Genomic DNA, 19,760 nt, shown 5'->3' with positions numbered 1-19,760 from the left:
AAAAAAAAAAAAAAAAAAAGACAGGGTCTTCCTCTGTTGCCCAGGCTGGAATGCGGTGGTGTGATCTTGGCTCACTGTAGCCTCAACCTTCTGGGATCAAGCGATTCTCCTGTCTGAGCTTCCCAAACAGCTAGTACTACAGGTGCACACCACCACATTTGGCTAATTTTTTTTTAATGTGTTTTTTTTTGAGATGGGGTCTCGCTATGTTGCCCAAGCTGGTCTCCAACTTCTAGGCTCAAGTGATCCTCCTGCCTCCACCTTCCAAAGTGCTGGGATTAGAGGTGTGAGCCATGACACCCAGCCAAGATTATCCCTCTTTTTAAAAATACCTTTTCAAATTTCACCAATTCAAGATATGGGAGTTTTTAAAGGCAAAACACTTTATTTCTTAAATTACTCAAGATATGTCCTCAAAACACAGAACAATCAAAAGTCAACCGGACTGTTTTCTAAAGCAGAAAAATACCTTTTCATGCAATAGAAAAACTGAACTAGTAAAAGGTATTAATCCAATCTGTTCAGAATTTACAATTCTCAAATGGCCACTTTGAGAAAAAATACCTTTGGGTGCTATTTTTCAGGATCTCATTTGTAAGGCAAACTCAATTTTAAAACATTTTCTCTCCAAACCAAGGTAAAGAATTAAGAATCTCCCAAATTAATTTCTATACATGAAAGAAATGTGCTTATGACATTTTATGTAGCATAGGCTTATCATATGTTACACATTTTTATTACCTTACTTTACTTGTTAACAAAGATATAAACTATGATATGAGGATATAATATAAACGTTTATATCTTTGTACACTATGTTTATATCTTTACTTTCAAACAAATCTGTCTTCATTAAAAATTCTAGCATTCAGAGTTTTACTAAGCCAGACTGGCCTCTCTTTTAGCAATTTTCAAGCTATTATTTTACTGAACTAGTTTTCTTTGGGGAGATAATTCAAAAGCAGATAACTCTGCAGTTTTTGATTATGTTTAATTAATACTAATCTCACTGGGAGTCTCTGACATGCTAAAAATGCTGGCTTGATTTATGAAAAGTGTAAACTCTAAATGTATGCCAATGACTTCAAATTTTTTTCTCTTGCTGAAACATTTTTGTTGGAAACTGTGATATAGCAAATTAGATTTGATAATCCTTAACAATTTAAAATTTGAGTTTCTGTGTACCAAGTTTTATGTCTTTCAATGTAGTATAAGAAGTGTTACTTTTTAATTCATTTAAAATATAAATTTCAAAGTATAAACAAAAAAAAAGAGTGGGGTTTTTTAGTCTTTGGTTTTTTGTTTGTTTGTTTAAGGGGCTGGCCATCTATTGTGAAACATCCATAAAGGATAAAATAGGAAATAGTTAATGTGCCTTTTAAAAAATATTCAGAAAAACAAAAGCATATATTCTTAATCTTTTAAGGAACATTTTCTCACGTAATTACAGTTAGCTTATAGTGAAATTCATTTATTTCCACAAACGAAACTTTCCTATAAAACAGAGCTTGAATATCACTTAGGGAAACATATTTAATGACTTGTGTGGAGGAGAAAAAATTATGTGTGGAAAACTAACTGAAACCATACAAGCTGTAATACACAGAAATGCCACAGTATATCCTATTAGCATGTCACTTTATGATTCGGAAATCTGGCTGAACAGAGCCATATCAACTTTACTATCTGCTCCTTCCTCTGCATGTAAAGTGAGAACAAACAGTGCATTACACTGAAATTCCAATTAGGAACAAAGACAGCACCACTATATTTAAAAGGGCAGAAAAACCTATCTTTTAGAACACTTCATCGCCTCGATTTCCCCGCCTCCAAAGTTTTAAGTGTTACACTTTCAACACGTTGAAAGCACTCAAATTCTCCATCTTTCAAGGTTCAATATCAAAATCACATTCACTAGTTTAAAAAGGAATATGCTACCAAATCTCACGACATTGACACTTTAACAAAGAGAATTCACATTAAAAGATAACTGCTTAGAATGAGGGCTTGTGTTTGGGAAAGCGCTATTATCTTGGTAGTCCACAGAAACTGACTGTAGTAATAAGATGAGTGGTGATGAGGGCAAGGAGCATCAAGTGGGAAATGCTATCTAAAATCCCATAGGGCAATTCATAGCTAGGAGGAAGAGCATCCTTTCCTAGGACGCAGCTCCATTATTTCATGGAAGCAGTTCAAAGCATGCATAAACGCAAAACCATTTTAAAACACCTAGTAAATGTGGCCTCTATCTTTTTTACATTATCAAAAACCCCAAGGGTTTTTGAGAATGTATCTTCTGTCACTGCTGTCTCCCCACCCCACCCCTTCTTCAACATAGTTGTGTTTAAAAACAGACACCTACAGCCCAGCCTAGAAGCATTTCAAAATGTCTGTGCTGCCGAGTCTGGCTGTGGTTCCTAATAAATTCACCCCATTAAGTGTGATGTTTTACGTTAGGCAATATAATCACGCATTTCCTACTTCCATGGATGCACATTTCCTGAAAGCATTGCACCTGAGGATGCTCCCCTGTCCCCAGACGCTCAGGCACTAAACTCTAAGGAGTCACGACCTGCTCTCACAGCAGAGCCACACGGTCACCCCAGTGAGAAAAATTATCTGGCCCCAGGCGCCACTCTGTTCGGCCCAATGCATCTCCAGAAGGGGCAGAGGAGAGCGAGGGTGAGAAGAGGCCAAGAATAGCGACTGACAACAAGGCTGACACTTCCCCTTTTCCTTTCCAACCCGCTTCCAGAAATCGGCACTTGGGAGACGCAGGGGCTGTCCCGGGTCCCGCTAGCTACCGACCTCAGAGCTGGCCCTACGAACCCGCCCACCGAAGGACATGGCGCGGCCACCTGGCCAGTCCTCCGAGGCGCTCGCGGCATTCTTTCCCGCGGCCCGCGCCCCGGAGTGCGGCTCCCGCTCCCGGCCGCCGCACGCAGTGTAAACATTCGGCGCCCGCTGCCTCCCTGCCCGATGGTGGGGGTGACGCGCAGCGCTGGTGCGGACCCACATTTTTGCGCCTCTTGTCACGCACTGGAGGAAAGGCGAGGAGGGCGGAGGGGAGGGAAGACGCGGCAGCGATCCACGGAGACGGCCAGCGGCGTGCGCGCGAGTGCGCGGCGGGGAGGGCGGCCCCGGCGCCCCGCCGGCTCCGGCTCCCGCTCCCACCCCGCGCCCGCTTACCTGCCGGGGTCGCTCCGAAGACTCGCACCACCGGCACCCTCTTGACAGGGGCCTGGGTGAGGGGGGATTGGCAGGTATCCAGCCCCTGCAGCGGGCTGGCCATGTAGTAGTCTGCAGTCACTATCCTCACTGAAAACATGTTCGCCGCCGCCGCCGCCACTGCCTCCCTTCACTGGCGACCCGGCAGCGGCAGCAGCAGTGGCAGCAGCAGTGGCAGCAGCAGCGGCGGCGGCTCCCTCCGCAGCGGGCGCCCCCTCCCCTTCTCGGCTCGGCCCCCTCCCCTCACACACACACACCGCGAGGAGCGGTGGCGGGCGGGGCGGTGTAGGCGCTGCTGCCGCTGCCTCCTCAGGAGCACCCGGCGAGGGGCCGCAGGAGAGAAGCCCTTGCGATTTCGTCGGTGCTGGTGCTGCCGCCACTGCCGCCGCCGCCGGGAATCACACAGGCTCCTCGGTCCCAGGCTGCAGCTCTTGTTGCCATGATGATGATGTCACGGACGCAACCACTGGGGGAGGGAAGAGGGGGGTGTGTGTGGCGAAGGGAGGGCTGCGAATAGTGCGGGGGAGGGGGCTCGGCGGGAAAGGGAGCTAGCTGGCAGGCGCCGGGGCGGGACATGGAGGGCGGGGGCCGAGAAGGTGCTTTCTCCCCCGCCCCAGGGCACACGTCAAGGGAGGCGGCGGGCGGCCGGCAGGGCCCGTGTTGGATCGATGACTCGGCCGGCGGGCACGGTCACCTGGGTGAGGGGCAGCGGAGGGGACGGCGGAGCACCGATCTCACAGATGGGCTCCAGCGGGCTTGCGGGAGGGGGGCGCCAGTGTTCGGAAACGTTTTGGCGGCTACGGCGTATTGGCCGGAGCTGCGGTGCTCGCACTCGCCTCGCCGACAGCCATTTCACATCAAACAGAGAAGGCTGGGGCAGCCGCGGAGACGGTTTTTCACTAGGTAAGAAAGCCCGCCCGCGGGAGGAGGGGGCGAAGCGCAGATCTCGTGCCGCCGCGGCCTCGCGGGAGGGGCGGGCGGGCGGCGAAGCGGGCGGGGCCGGGCGCAGACGCAGCCGGCCCTTCTCAGGTAACGCCGTGGCTTCGCGCGTGTCCCGGGGGCGGTGCGAAGGGCGGGGGCGCACGGGCGGGGGCCTCGGCTTATAAAAGGGCCGCCCTGGTGCTCCCCCTTCCCGAAAGTGTTGTGCGAGCCGTCGTGCCCCTTCCTTTGCGCTGCTGCAGTGTCTGCCCCTGGCCATTTAATGAGATTTATTCACACACGGCTCTTCTTGGCTTTGCCAGGGGTTGGCAGATCTAGTGCACAGGGATTTCCCATCACTGTGTTTTTCTCCCGCCCCCTTCCTTCCTCTCGCCCTAATATATCCTTCATTGGTTTCCTTTGCCCGGCAGGCTGCGTCCCGGGCACACGCAAGTACATGTAAGGACTTGTCAGCTCCCGATGACCTCCCTCCTTCCTCGTCCGCTCCTCCCCCAGCGGAATGTAGGATTAACAGCCTTTCAGAAAAAAATTTTGGCCAAAGAAAAAGGCCCGTGAAAGTCACCGCGTTAGACGTGGCCTCTCGTGTTATTCCCTAAGACGTTATGCAAGGTTTTACTACCTGAAGGCATGAAAGCACCACAGTGGGGAAGGGCCGTTTTGAATGAACAACTTTATTCAGAAATCGAAAGGGGTGAAGCGCTGCGGCTAGGGAATTTTTATTTAAGCGAATAGTAACATGCAGCTGGCTGGGCTATTAAATTGGAACCAAGGGGTTCCTGTCTGACTTGGCCACTGATATTGGGCGTGACCTTGGACAAATAATTTTGTTTCTTTGGGCTCAGTTTCTATATATGTAAAACGGGAAGATTTCTTGTAAAAACTAACCCTGAAAGGTTTTTTCTCAACAAAAAGATGTGAGCTGTTGGAGGCAGAAAGCCTGGGTTCAAGTTCGAAATTTGCCCCTGAATTAGGACCCTCGACACATTTCTAACCCATCCAAAGTAGAGATCGTTCTTTTACACTCATGTGTTATACAGGTGCGTTTTAATGGTTACCAGGTTGCCATGTATTTGAAGTGGTGTGAGAGCTACTCATTTGGAACCGTTGTGGATTTTCAAATAGGAAAATCAAAAGGCCCAAAGAGACGGGTCACTGGTAAGAAACTGTCTGTAAATTCCCTGACATATAAATGCTAATAAGAACTTACGCTTCGAGGGACTTGAGACTGATAACTACAGTGAATTAGCCTGCAGGTTTTAATCTCAGAGAATGATTATAAATATAGGTGGCAAGATTCTGTTCATATGCAGGAAATTAGCTAATAACATTTTTAAGGGGCAAAATCTCTTAAGTTGATTTGAAATTTTAGAAGGCTATAGAAGTCATTTTAAAATACAACTACCATGCTAAAATGTATTTTCTGTAAAATAAATATTTTGTACACGCCGAATGTCAGATGCACAATACCAGTGATTCTCAGTGTTCCATGACACCTAGAATTCTTTAAATGTTAACATTTTAGCTCTTACTGGATTACATTTTTGGGGATGGGGCCTGGAAATCTGTATTGTTGGCAACACTACCTGCCACCCCCATGATTCTTAAGCAAAATAAAATTGAGAGTCATTGTACTATATTATAATCAAGTGTATCCATAACTTTTAAATTATAGTATTCCTAACTAGAAAGAGGTAAAAGCATCAAATTAACAGATTTGCTGTTTCTCGAAGAGGATTTCTTTCCCCTTACCTCTTGAATCAACATTATTTAAGAAAAGGCAATTGCAACCCCAAGTCAAATCCTTCGAGAACTCCAAGAATGTTCAGCCTTGAAGAAAAATATTTGGAGCATGAAATTAGGAATGTTGTGTTTATTACATGTAATTTAGTTTTAAGTTGATGTTCAAATTGAAAATCTGATAATGGCCCCCTAATTAACCACTATCAAATGTTTTATGAATATATTCTTCTTGAAGTAAGAAAGAGTTCTGGAATTTTGACTCAGAATGTGAATTTCAAACCATCATTTAGCTAAGTGATCACTTATTTTTTCGAATTTATTTCCTTCTCTATGAAACAGATAGTAATTCCTGTTTTAACGTCTCAGGGATAGTATAATGCTCAAATCAGATAATATATGTGAAAATATAGTAAAATATTCATATTCAGAAATCGGACATTGAAAAATAGTAAAATCACTTGGAATTCCCTAGTATACATACAGTATGAAAAATGCAAAAATTGAACTCTATACTTAATATCCTTAATGCATTTTTTTTAGTGGCTGTTTCTTGCCAGGAGATTTGAGCTATGGTGAGAAACAAAACAGACATGGTCCCTTCCCTTATGAGGTTTATAGTCTAACAGCCTAAAAATGTGTTTTAATTGTGTCAATTAACATTTAATCATCTCCTCTAGTTCACAGATGTATACTTACCATGTCTGCCTTTAGTAAAAGCCTACCAAGCCTCCTTTACCAATACTGTTCAACATCTGTTAACATCTGTCTGTTAGTAGTTTATAATCTAGAACAGACAGTAGTACCTACTTTTGTGGCAGATACTATAAGATGGCTTATTCAGTATTCATCCAGCCCCCTTCTTACTTGCTTTTCTGTCCTTTAAAAACTGGAAAAAAAAAAAAAAACTACAATTCTCAGACTCCCTTGCCACTAGATTGCTGGCATGAGATCAGTGGTGTGATTAGTACATGTTTAACAATGGCTGGAGAAGGGGGAAGGCCTTAATTTGTAGCATTGGCAAATTTGGGTTTGCTTTCTTTTTTAGGGACGGGGTCTCACAGTGTTGCCCAGGCTGGTCCTGAACTGCTAGGTTTCTCCCACCTCAACCTCCCAAGTAGTTGGGACTATGTGGTACAAATATGCCCAACCTACCAGAGTGACTTCGGTGAATGTGGAGTTAGTTGGAAAGTATGCTGACAATCAGAAGCTGGCTTTAGCATATGATCTAGTTTCCAACAATCAGATGTACCCATTCAGGACATTTATGTGACAGCAAGCAACGTGATGCTTCAGCTGCACTCTGGGTTACTGTATTTTCTGACAAATTCCATGAAGGACGGATCTGGTTCCTCTGGGCAGGTAGAGAGGATGGGTTTCCACTAGGATATCCTTGTGATGTGGGATGGGTGTTCTTTGTGGCGTGGTCTTTCTTGGACGTTGTTTCTAGCTATGTTTATCCAAGTCTGATTTTCTGGCCCTCTGAGAGATCTCTGAGCTAAATAGTATCTTTTAATCTCTTTCTGCTTAAACTAGCCCAGTCACAGCCAGCTACATAATCTGTGGGGCTCAGAGCGAAATGAAAATGTAAGTCCTCTTGTTCCAACACAGGGGAAAATGTGTTGTTATCTGTACTAAAATATAAAGTATTTTTTTCTGTCATTGCTCCCTCCACTTGTCAAAGTGTTTTTAAATTTGCTTTTTAATTTCACCCAACAAAAAGTTAAATTTTTTAATTCTTAGGATGAATTTTACCATTCATCTTTATATTATGTAATGTGATTTTAAAATGTAAATATAAGAGCATTTCAATTGTATGTGGAATCACCAAAATTATACATTCATAGCTTGTAAATGCATATGTAGTTTGTGCTATCAGCACTGTAAACTCTGCACAAAACTAACTCAACTATTTTTATTTTCCATCTTGATATGCACACATTCTACCAACATTCTCTGTTTCTGCTTACTGATGAGTAAGGAAGAAAGAAAGGAAAGGGAGCTCTGAGTTGCCCTACTTTTCTGTTTCATTCTTTGTCATCATTTTTCGTATAAATGATTGGCTAATCGCAGGAAGTAACAGATGAGTAAGGAAGGATGTGATGTAGTCACATGTGTTCCTTAAGATGCTGTTGCTGCCCTTCTGTGCCTAAAGCAAGTTCTGATTTGAATGCAAAGTATAGCCTCTTAGAACTGTCTATGCCTCCACTAACTCAGTCATAGATGTAACATGCTTGTCTTGTATTAACTTTGTTATTCTCTTGAGTTCCTGCACCTCATAGGTCCACCAGAATCCTTTGTCATGAGGTGTCATGGAGACCATATGCAAATAGAGTAGCAAGGCAGAAAGGACACACATCATCTCCTCTGCTTGCATGTTATGCTCTGCTATGCCACTGGACTTACAAAACAGATAGCCAAACATAAAAGTATTACAATTTTAAAGACAGTGACTGTACAGCATTAAACCAAGCACTGGGCCCTGTGTGACTATACATGTTGCATGTTGATGAAGTTGATGGCTCTGAGCTCTTGGGTTTCTCAAATGGGGCTTCTGGTATTTTGGGTGACACAGTTTTTCATTGTGCAGGACATTTAACATCCCTGGTCCCTGTGCACTACCTGCCACTGTAGCAATAAAAACTTCCCCATATCAAAATGTCCCCGAAGAGGAGTTGCCGCTCTCCACTGAACTCCTAGAGTAGACTCCACTATATACAGCTATGAACCATGAGCACTACAGGGTTGAATTTAAAAGGATTTCAAACTCTCATACCCTAGACAGCAGAATTATGATGACTTTTTCCGTATTGTCAGAAAAATAATACCACCTACATTGATGATGAAACAAATATTTGAGATAACTTAAAGGTGATTAGTGAGTTCTGTGTGTAACATACATATAAATGGTAGTTGACTACAGATAAAAGGCAATTTCTGAGAGTTTAAATAAAAGAAAAAAGAACAAAGCACCACAAAAAAGCAAAGAGAACCATCTTACCTTCATTATCTTCATCAGATATCCCCAGGAAAAACTAAGTAAGTTGTCATAATAAGCTATGCTACTTTTATTATATTGGAGTTGGAATTTAGTTCCATTGTGTCCCTTTTTTTTTTTTTTAAGGCATAGTTCTTGATTTAAGAATATTAACCTTATCAGGGCCAGGCACAGTGGCTCAATCCTGTAATCACAGCATTTTGGGAGGTCAAGGCAGGCAGATTCCTTAAGCCCAGGAGTTTGAGACCAGCTGGGCAACATGGCAAAATTCCATCTCTATAAGAAATAGAAAAATTAGCCAGATGTGATGGTGCACACTTGTAATCCGAGCTACTTGGGGGCTGAGGTGGGAGGACAGTTTGAGCCTGGGGAGGTCAAGGCTGCAGTGAGCCTTGAGCCTTATGAGCAAAGGATTCTGGTGGACCTATGAAGTACAGGAACTCAAAAGAGTAACAAAGTTCATATTAGACAAACATGTTACATCTATGACTGAGCTAGTGGATTCATAGTGTTGCCACTATACTGCAGCCTGGTCAGCAGAGTGAGACCCTGTCTCAAAAAAAAAAAAAAAAGTTCTAGCTCTATAGACCTAACTCTGTCTTTGCTAACTGTGAACTTCAGTTTCTGTGAGTCTTGGTTTTCTCATCAATAAAACGGGGGAAACTTACCTTAGGTTCTAAATCATTTCAACAAAAGTGATTTTATTTAAAAAGTAAGTTTACCAATAATACATTTATTGGCCAGGCAGGATGGCTCACACCTCTAATTCCAGCACTTTGGGAGGCAGAGGCAGGAGGATTGCCTGAGTCCAGGAGTTTGAAAACAGCCTGGGCAACATGGTAAAACTGTCTCTACAAAAATTAGTGGTCAGGCGCAGTGGCTCACTCCTGTAATCCCAACACTTTGGGAGGCCGAGGTGGGTGGATCACCTGAGGCCAGGAGTTTGAGACCAGTCTGACCAACATGGAGAAACCTTGTCTCTACTAAAAATACAAAATTAGCTGGGTGTGGTGGCCCATGCTTGTAATCTCAGCTACTCTGGTGGCTGAGGCAAGAGAATCACTTGAAGCCGGGAGGCCGAAGTTGCGGTGAGCCGAGGTCACACCACTGCACTCTAGCCTGGACAACAAGAACAAAACTTCGTCTCAAAAACAAAACAAAACAAAAATTAGCCAGGCATGGTGGTGCATGTTTGTAGTCCGAGATTGTAGCTATTTGGGACTGAAAGGCTGCTTGGTTGAAAGGTGGGAAGATCACTTATGCCCAAGAGGTCGAGGTTGCTATACAACTGCACTCCAGTGTGAGGGTAGAGCAAGACCATGTCTCAAAAAAAAAAATTTTTTTTATTAAGTATATTCAGGGTCAGTATTCTCTGAAACAAATATTTGGTAAATATAGCGAACTGATTTGTTGGCAAATTACCTTTTAACAAATTGGACTACTTTCCATTCTTAGGAGGGATATTATAAGGATTAAATGAAGTATTGCCAAAAGTACTTAGCAAAATTCTGAATACACCTTAGCTGTAATCCCCCAACATTCATACTTCAAATCTTGCCTATTCTTTCTCCTGAACATTCCCCATTTCTGTCCACATAATCATTATCCTTTTGCAGTCTTTCATTAGCTTTAGGCATACTATTGCAATAGTCGATTGATTGCTTGGCTTATTCCCCACTAAACTTTTTTTCTACTGTACTGCAAGGGTGAGCTGTCTACCATATAAATTTTAAGTTATCATCTATGTCAAATTATCATCTATTGCCATAAAAACAATGTTTATGGCATACCAACTTCATGATTTGGCCTAGGTAGATATTCGACTTCATACCTTTTCACATTCTTTTCCATTTATCTTCTAGCACTACTGAGGTATTACAGCCTCATAAACATGGCTTTCTTTTTGAAAAATTATCAAATCTCTGTGCATTTGCCTTTCTAACTGGCATAGTACCTTCTCCCTTCTTGTCTCTTGGCAAAATTATTATTTGTCTTTCAAGTTTTAGCTCAAATGCCATTTCCTTGTAAAGGTTTCCCTGATTTCCTCAAACAAATTTAGGCGTTATTTCTAGGCTTCCACTTCTGTTTGTACATGCTTCTATTATAATGCTTGTATTATTGTAGTTGTTAGTCTGTCATTCTAATAGACTGTTATCTTCTTGAAGCAAACCATGTCTTTTCATCTTTTATATACTAGATCCAAGTATAATGCCTAGAATAAAGTTACCAACATTTGTTGAATTAAATTTAAAAATCTATTTGCAGCTCTCTCTACTGCCTGCCCAACACCCCTCCATTACTATCAGTAAGCTAAGGTCCAAAACAATAAAGCTGTTTTATGGAACCAATGTCTCCTAACTCCAGATTTATTACTTTTACTCCTATACTTAGAGAATCTTCTAAGCAGCATCTATATAAGTAGTCATTTCTATTGTAAGAAACACTGTCTTGTCACTGTTTTTTCATTCATCTTTAAGGAATAGGTAGAAGGGCATAGTGATTTGACGAGTGACAGTATTTTCTTTCTTATTCAATAATTTAGATAGTTTGTTTTCTAGTAAATTTGGTAGAGTTCAAGCTAAATTATTTTTTAATCTTTAGAAATTATTTTAATAGAGATGAGGTTTCTCACTATATTGCCTATGTCTCAGATTTCTGGGCTCAAGTGATCCTCCTGCCTCTGCCTCCCAAAGTGCTGAGATAATAGGTGTGAGCCACTATGCCCTGCTAAATTATTCTTTTTGAGACAGGGTCTCACTCAGTCTCCCAGGGTGGGGTGCAGTGACCCAATCTCAGCTCATTGCAGTCTTGACTTCCTGGGCTAAAGCAATCCTTCCACCTCAGCCTCCTGAGTAGCTGGGACTTCAGACATGCATCTCTACACCCAGCTAATTTTCATATTTTTTTGAGAGACTGGGTTTCACTATGTTCCCCAAACTGGTCTTGTACTCCTGAGCTCAAGCCATCCACCTGCCTTGGCCTCCCAAAGTACTGGGATTAAAGGTGTGAGCCATAATGGCTCCTGGCCTCAAGCTAAATTATTCTTTGTGTCATCCCTTTTCTTTCCTTCACTCTTAGATAACTTAATTTTCTTAATTACTGTAGGGCCAAATGTCTGAATCATTTAGTCCACTGGTCCTCAACCAGGGATAATTTTGCCCCCCAGGGCAAAATTATTTGGCAATAGATATTTGGCAGGATATCTGGTGGCATTTTTTATTATCACATCTTACAATGCAGAGGGCAGCCCCTGCAACACAAAGAATTATCTGGTCCAAAGTGTCAATAGTGCAGGTATTGAAAAACCCTGGCATAGTTTAAAGTATATTTTTACCCAGCCCTTCACCCAGTCTCTTGCCTTTATGAAATCATGATGGAAAAGAGACTCATTCCCTTTCAGAGGGATTTGGAAGCCCTAAGTAAATATGGCAAACTTTGGAGGCAATTGCTGTCAACCATACAAAGTCCCAAAAGGCTTTATGCAGGTTTCCCCAATTTCTCCATAACACCTGCCTGGGTACAAGGTAGGCACATAAATATTTATTGCCTATATGATTAACAATAAAATATTTCTTGGCCAAAAGGAATATTTTATTTCTTTTATTTTTCTCTCTTTAAACCAAAGGAAAGTCAGATTTACCATGTGGTGAGAGGTGAATTTCCTGAACAGAGATCTTTATTCTTTTTACCCAATTAATTTACTTAGTTACTCAGAGAAGCAAAACTTTCTGAAACAACTCTCCGACTTCTGTAAATTAGCAATAATAGTCTTCAGGGAGGGACCAATGAGCCTATAAATTAAAGATGATATTTGAGGAACAAAAAATAAAAGAAACTCTTAGAATAGTGCAATATTAAAACTGATACCTGAGTTCTCCAGGACCCTCATTTAAATTATATAACTAGAATTGATATTGGAGCATTTCCAATGGATAATATTATAGATAGATAGGAGGAGACCAAACACACAGAGTAAGGATAGATAAAATTCCCAATTTAAATAATTAAGATTCAAAGTCTCAGAAGCAAGGTATCTATTTGGACCCACGTATCTCAGGGTAGTTTCCCCTGGCCCCAAAGTTCCCACAGCATTTTTATATTCACAGTGTAAATCACATTCCAGAAAAACTTCCACTAAAAAGCTCTTTACTAAGACTAGGCAGGGTGGCTCATGCCTGTAATCCCAGCACTGTGGAAGACCAAGGTGAAAGAATTGCTTGAGCCCAGAAGTTTGAGACCAGCTTGGGCAACATAGTGAAACCTTGTCTCCCAAAACAGTAAAAATTAGCCAGGTGTGGTGATGTATGCCTGTAGTCCCACCTATGCAGGAGGCTGAGGCAGGAGGATTGCTGGAGCCTAAGAGGTTGAGGCTGCAGTGAGCCGTGATCACCACTGCGCTCTAGCCTGGGTCACAGAGCAAGACCCTGTCTGAAAAAAGCAAACACACACACACACACACAAACTTCGTTATTGACAATGGATTCTCCTAGATTTCGCTTTATTTTACATCCTCATTCCAGAGGCTAGAAAAGGCTATTTATTCTCAGGTGTGTAAATATACGTAAGTCCTTATATTTCTTCATTTTCTCAAAAAAAAAATGTATTTTTCCAATTTTAAAAATTTTAAATACATAGTATGGAAAGTATGAAAGACAATAGAGAAAAATATAGAACATTCAATCTCACCCAGTGGAAGTCATGATTGACATTCTAGTCCATTCTGTTTCTAGAAAATTTTTCTGTAAATATATAGAGGAAATAATGTCCTAGTTTTTTTCACTTTGCATTATAACAAGCATTTTCCATGTAAATTAAAACTCTTCATATACATTGTTTTAATGGCTGCAAAATATGCTGTGCTGTGGATATATGATAATTTACCTAACCATTTTCTCACTGCTGGCAAACAACAGAATGGTTCAGATTTTACATTCCCATATATATCAAACTGAGCATTTTTAGGCTGAAAATTTTGCTCCATTTTGGATCCTATCCTGAATTTTTCAAGGAACTTACTTTATAGTTCACCTTTTTATATCACCAATTCTTGATATATGCCATGTTCCTTATCCACAGAAAAGAGAATTGCATGTGATACTCATTCTGCCTTTGCTCTTCCTTTCCCTGTCTCTTTTGCCCAGTTAACTCACCCTTTTCTCCCCTAAAGTTTTCCTGTGTTAGTACTTACACAAAATATAAAGTTGGAATAGGAAAAAGATTTTTAAATAGAGGTTTGTTTGTTTAAGTTCTGGGATACATGTGCAGAATGTGCAGGTTTGTTACTTAAGTTAGGTTTACATGTGCCGTGGTGGTTTGCTGCATCTGTCAACCCATCATCTAGGTTTTAAGCCCCACATGCATTAGGTGTTTGTCCTAAAGCTCTACCTCCTTTCCCTCCCTGTGTCTATGTGTTCTCATTGTTAATAGAGGTTTTTGTAGGTTTTTTTTAATAGAAATTTCATAGATAATAATTACATCAGCTTAACTGTTTTCACTCAGTCACCTTTTTGTTTTTTATTTTATTTTATTTTTGAGATAGAATCTCACTCTGTCACCCAGGCTGGTGTGCAGTGGTGTGATCTTGGCTCACTGCAACCTCTGCTTCCTGAGTTCAAGTGATTCTCCTGCCTGAGCTTCCCAAATAGCTGGGATTACAGGTGCCCACCACCACACCCAGCTAATTTTTGTATTTTTAGTAGAAATGGGGTTTCGCCATGTTGGCCAGGGTGGTGTCAAACTCCTGACCTCAGGTGATCCACCTGCCTTGGCCTTGCAAAGTGCTGGGATTACAGGTGTGAGCCACCACACCCGACCTAGTTACCTATGTTAAACATGCATTTTATTGCTCAATTCTAAGCTTTTTGTATTTTAACTTTTTATTAACTTACTGATATTTATAAAATCCTATGTTAAATGATGTGGTTGATTTTTTTAAGAGTAAGACATGGCCCTGGACTCCAATATTACATAATTGACCAGTAAGTTGTAAGTTTCTTGACATTAGGAATCATATTCTACATTTCCTTTTTTTTTTTTTTTTAAGATAGGGTCTTGCTCTGTTGCTCTGGCTGGAGTGCAGTGGCACGATCACACTTCACTGCAACCTGACCTCTGGGCCTAAGCAACCCTCCCACCTCAGCCTCCCAAGTCACTGGGGCCACAGGCATGTGCCACTGCTCCTGGCTAATCTTTTTATTTTTGTAGGGTTTCCCAATATTTCCCAGGCTGGTCTTAAACTCCCAGGCTCAAGGGATCCTCCCAGCTGGGCCTCCCAAAGTGCTGGGATGACAGGCAGGAACCACCATGCCCTGCCTGCCCATTTCCCTTTTCCTTTTGCACAGTACCAGATATATGGTTGGTACTGCAGAAATAATTTTCCCCGGCCCTCTACATTGATCATTTGATTACCAAATAGTGTCTGTCTGGCCACTTATTTTTGACTTGGACAAAATATTCCACTTTCTGAGGTAGACAGTGATATTCTGAAGCCATCAGTAAGAGTAATTTTCAGCTTGGTTGAAAGTGGACATTCTTTGTGTAAAGGTCAGCCTGTCAGGAAATAGCATGCTACTCTGTTCTTTTAAGATAATTTTTAAAAACCTTTGTATATGTGTGTTGTTTTTTTTTTCTTTTGTTTCTATGTGTGTTTTTATACTTAACAAAATATGTAGTGAGAAACTATACCTAGTGGTCTCACCAGATGTTCTCAAATCAGAGCTGGGGCAATCTAGTTTTAATTTATTTTTAAAACATTTATTTTCACAAATGTATGAGAGCAAGAGCTGGTATTTTTCTTGCTTGAATTAGCAGGTAATTTCATTCTCCATTCCTCTTTAGCAGGGAAAGTCTAGCCTTAGGATGAAAATGTGAACCAGAGGTTCTTGCCAAGTCTGCACAGTAGTACAAAGATTAGTTTTATGAATGAAGGAAAACATTACTCATTTTTCTTAAGCAGCTTCTTCTGCATTTGTATGAAATGTTTTTAGACTGAAAGCTCATAGGGAAAGGGGAAGGATCCTCATTCTAGAATATCTTTTCCCCTGTTTTTAGCATATTGGTAGTCTTTCAGGACTTAATTTAAGACTTTGACACTTGGCTTACAGTCTTCCTCCTTCACTGAATTCCTGCCCTCATCCTGAGTAAATTCATCACCCTAGTAGGCAGCCCATCTAATACTGTTGGGAAGAGAAGGTTATACTGTGTTATGTATTAATCTCTACCATCTGAACCTTATACCCTGTATGCCAAAGTATAGTGTTATAATTCTCCTTTGCGTACCCAAAATTAACAATAGGCTGAATCATTTGATTATCATTCCCTCTGTCTGACTCTAACGTACCTTTTGTCCTTTCAGATTTTACTTTACAGTTTTGGGTCTAGTTTATCTGGTAAGGTACATTTCTAATATTTTTTAAAATAAATATTCAGTCAAAAAGAGCATGTCTTAGACATCATGGGATGAAATGATAACTGAAGGAAAATGACTCCTAGGAATAGTTACCCTATTTAAAGAGGCTTTCATAAATCAAAGTAGTCTCTAGTTGTAATTCAGGGCCAGAGGCCTCAGGCCCAAGAGCTTTGAGTTTTTTCATTCTTGACTTTCCCAGCTTCCCCTTTGTTCCCAAAGATTTTTCTAAAAACATACTTCTTTTTTCCCCTGCGGTAGCAGGGAAAGCAGCACTATATGGGTGGGGAATAGTGATGGGGACTATTGGTATGTATAGGTAATTTATTGAATGACAGTAGATAATATTCTGCTAAGAGTTTAAACTCTGCAGCCCAATTTCCCTACTTAACTGATCCATAACTTGGGCAAATTACTTTCTGTGCCTCATTTTTTCGGTCTATAATAAACAGATAATAATACTAGTACCTACCTCATAGTGTCGTTGTAGAGATTGAATTACATGTATTAAATGAGTTAACACCTTAGACTGCTAAGCACTCAATAAGTGTAAGCTATTATTCATAATTTAGAGGCAGCTTCTGCGTTTCCTAAAATGTACTTATTCAGCAAGAAGAAGAATGATGTAATAATGAAAGGTAGGGGTTTTTAAAATTCCATTAATTGGATATAAAAAGTAGGTTCTAAGAATTTCAAAAAACCCAAGAAATTATTTATACCATTGGTGTTTAACCAGTTATATGCATCAGAATCATTTATGAGGCGTTGTAAATATACATTTATCCAGGCCCTTTCTTCTCATATCTACCAAGTCAAAATGTCCACAGGCAATTCCAATGCAGTCTTTCTGTCAAGACCATTGAAATAATCCAAGTCTTTAGATTTTACGATGAAGAAATTGAGACTCAAAGTAAATGAGTTGCCTAAAACCCCATGGGGTAAGTGAGATCCAGGTTACCTGCCTCCTTGGTAAGCGATCTTCCTATTCTTCTGTGTTGCCACCAAATATATTAACTTTTGAGGAAACTAGTATGGGAGCTTATCCTTCTGTCAGTTATATCAAGAATAATAATATAGGCTTTAAAACTTACTTTATTCAGCATTTAATTCAAAATGACAAAATTCTAGCCAGGCATGGTGGCTCACATTTGTAATCTCAGCACTTTGGGAGGCTGAGGTGGGAGAATCCCTTGAAGCCAGGAGTTTGAGAACAGCCTGAACAACATAGTGAGACTCCATCAACATTAAAAAAAAAAAAAAAAAAAACTAGCCAGGGGTGGTGGTGTGCACCTGTGGTCCCAGCTACAAGGGAGGCTGACGTGGAAGGATTGCTTGAGCCCAGGAGATCAAGGCTACAGCAAGCCACGATCACACCACTGCATTCTAACCTGGGCAACCGAGTAAGACCATCTCAAAAAAAATTTTTTTTTAATTTTACCATTTATGCAGAGGACTATTGCACGTTTATGGTAGAACTGAAAGGGAATTTTGCTGTCCTTTTCATGAGGACATTAGTCTTTGCCACAATGCTTACTACTAATGAGTACAAGGAAACGCTGTGTGGGACAGAGAGTTGCTTGATCCAACCTCACAGACTGACAGGCAAACAAATGTTTCATAGGGCCAAGTAGCTATAGGAATTAAACTTTTTAAAGCTCTCAATAACAGAATATATACTTCTTATTATTAGAGTATGTGAAATATTTTAAAGAATTTTTAAACCTTTATAAAATATTCTCAGAATTTCTAGTCTATGAACAGTTGATGTGGAAAAATCAGTGGTTATTAGGTACACTGTTATTGCAGCTTCACTGATAGATTAGAAATCTAAAAAATGTAGCAAAAATAAGTTTTTGTATTTGATATTGGGTGCTGTGATATTTTCTCTCTTAAAATATGTTTTTTCCTTTTCCATAATATAAAGGAATCAAAAAATACATTACAACTTGTATGTGAAGGTGTGCAAATCTGTGAAACAAATTAAGGTGACAGGGCAGAAGCGAGAAAGTAAAGTCCAAATGAGATCCACCTCTCAAAGCAGGTTCTGTGTAATTTCTCTGTAATTGCTATAATAAATTTTTTATTTTCATGTATGTGTTTCTTTGCTAGAGATGATATTGGGTGCCAACCAAACTTATAATTTTTAGGTGATGATTTTACCAACAAACCACTTACCTTGATGAATGCTCTGCACAGGCCTCCCTCTGATTTCAGCAGCCCAGAAATGCCTGGCACAGTCACAGCCTGACTACCTCAAGGGGATCAGCCCCAAACACTAAGTCTATATTATAAACATCCATTTATTCATCTTTTCAGCAGATTTTACTTATTGCCCACTATGTGTAAAGTACTACAGAAGTTTCTGGGGATATAGAAGATTAGCGACAGAAAGTTCCTAAGGCTCTTAAAATCTGGTAGGACAAACAATACAAGTACATAATGATAATTTAAGACACTGTGTTAACTACTAGAAGTTATATATACAAATACGACAGTAATTAACAAAAGCTTCAAATAGAGCCTTAAGTAATTAAGGCATAGAGTACAAGGGTACATTACCAATAACCTAGAGTGGTACGTCACTGACAGGTGGCAAATTAACTAGACTTTGAAGGTAAGATATGAAAGAGATCATGGAAGACATCTTACAAAAACCTGGAACCAACAAGAGCAGAAAAAACGTTTTGTTAAAGAAACCTTATTTATCTAGACTGTTTGACAGTGTAATGAGGAATAGAAGAAAGCTTAGAAAAATTTGCTAGAACCAAGTTCTGGAAGGCTTTAAATGGTGAAGAGTTTACAGTTGACTCCCAATAGGGGTCAGAAGGTTTTGAGCAGGAAATTATAATTGGCTTGATTTAGCAGTGGTATGTAGGAAGAAGTTGGTGGTGAGACGATAAGCAGGCAGAGACTATAAACTAGTAATTTAAAGTAGGGAGGGTCTGGAGATGACTTTCTTCATGTCATTAAATCCTGTTATGTATGAGGTGCTATGCTAGGTGCTGGGGATAGAGTGAGGACTAGGTCCTTGCCATGAGGGAGTTTTCAGTTTAGTGAGAGACATTGATATCTTAAAGGCTCTTTGAGGGGTCTCGGTCCGAAATTTGGTACTCTGCTTCTTACTCTTGCCTAATTACTATTATGGCTATTAGATCCTCATTTTACAATGGACCGTATTTCCTACCCTCTCAAACTGCTTTTTCATTTTTTGTGTCATCTAAGTTAAAAATATCGCAACCACTTGTATATGGAGAAAAGCAATTTATTACTTAAAATAAGTTAAGACATGAATACTGCACCAGAGAAACCAAAGAAGAAAATGACATGTGTCTTAAAGAGAGAACTGAAGATGATGTGGAGGTTATGTTAGGGGCAAAAAAACTAGTTAAGAGGCTGTCGTAGTAGTCTACCTGCTTAATTAAGAGGGACTGAACTAAAACAATATGAAAAGGA

At 40.7% G+C, this 19,760-nt stretch overlaps 2 protein-coding genes across 21 annotated transcripts in view; one reads left to right on the top strand and one right to left on the bottom strand.

Moving 5' to 3' along the window:
* The window catches only part of REV3L (REV3 like, DNA directed polymerase zeta catalytic subunit), a 147,898-nt gene extending 144,204 nt beyond the window's left edge, over positions 1-3,694 (bottom strand). For 8 of the 10 annotated variants that reach the window (XR_001819285.2, XR_001819289.2, XR_001819290.2 and 5 more), the window contains exon 1: positions 3,190-3,655. Coding sequence is in view for 3 of the 10 variants with exons in the window: in XM_017509257.2 (XP_017364746.1) it covers positions 3,190-3,328 (139 nt within the window). In the remaining 7 variants the exon portion in view is untranslated. Of the gene's footprint in view, positions 1-3,189 lie in introns of all 10 variants that reach the window. The other 2 variants (XM_017509258.2, XM_017509261.2) reach the window with 1 other exon arrangement.
* A 90-nt stretch (positions 3,695-3,784) lies between these two features.
* LOC108289731 overlaps positions 3,785-19,760 on the top strand; it is a 115,724-nt gene continuing 99,748 nt past the window's right edge. For 3 of the 11 annotated variants that reach the window (XR_005196990.1, XR_005196991.1, XM_017509268.2), the window contains exon 1: positions 3,785-4,131. Coding sequence is in view for 2 of the 11 variants with exons in the window: in XM_017509268.2 (XP_017364757.1) it covers positions 3,803-4,131 (329 nt within the window). In the remaining 9 variants the exon portion in view is untranslated. Of the gene's footprint in view, positions 4,132-5,204; positions 5,323-11,503; positions 13,582-17,109; positions 17,277-19,760 lie in introns of those variants that run through there. The other 8 variants (XR_005196995.1, XR_005196994.1, XR_001819297.2 and 5 more) reach the window with 6 other exon arrangements.

The sequence above is a fragment of the Cebus imitator genome, unplaced genomic scaffold, assembly GCF_001604975.1.
Source record: "Cebus imitator isolate Cc_AM_T3 unplaced genomic scaffold, Cebus_imitator-1.0 Scaffold413, whole genome shotgun sequence".
NCBI classification, from domain to species: Eukaryota; Metazoa; Chordata; class Mammalia; order Primates; family Cebidae; genus Cebus; species Cebus imitator.
Note: the sequence above shows the minus strand (reverse complement) of the source record. Positions and strands in the feature narration are given on the sequence as shown.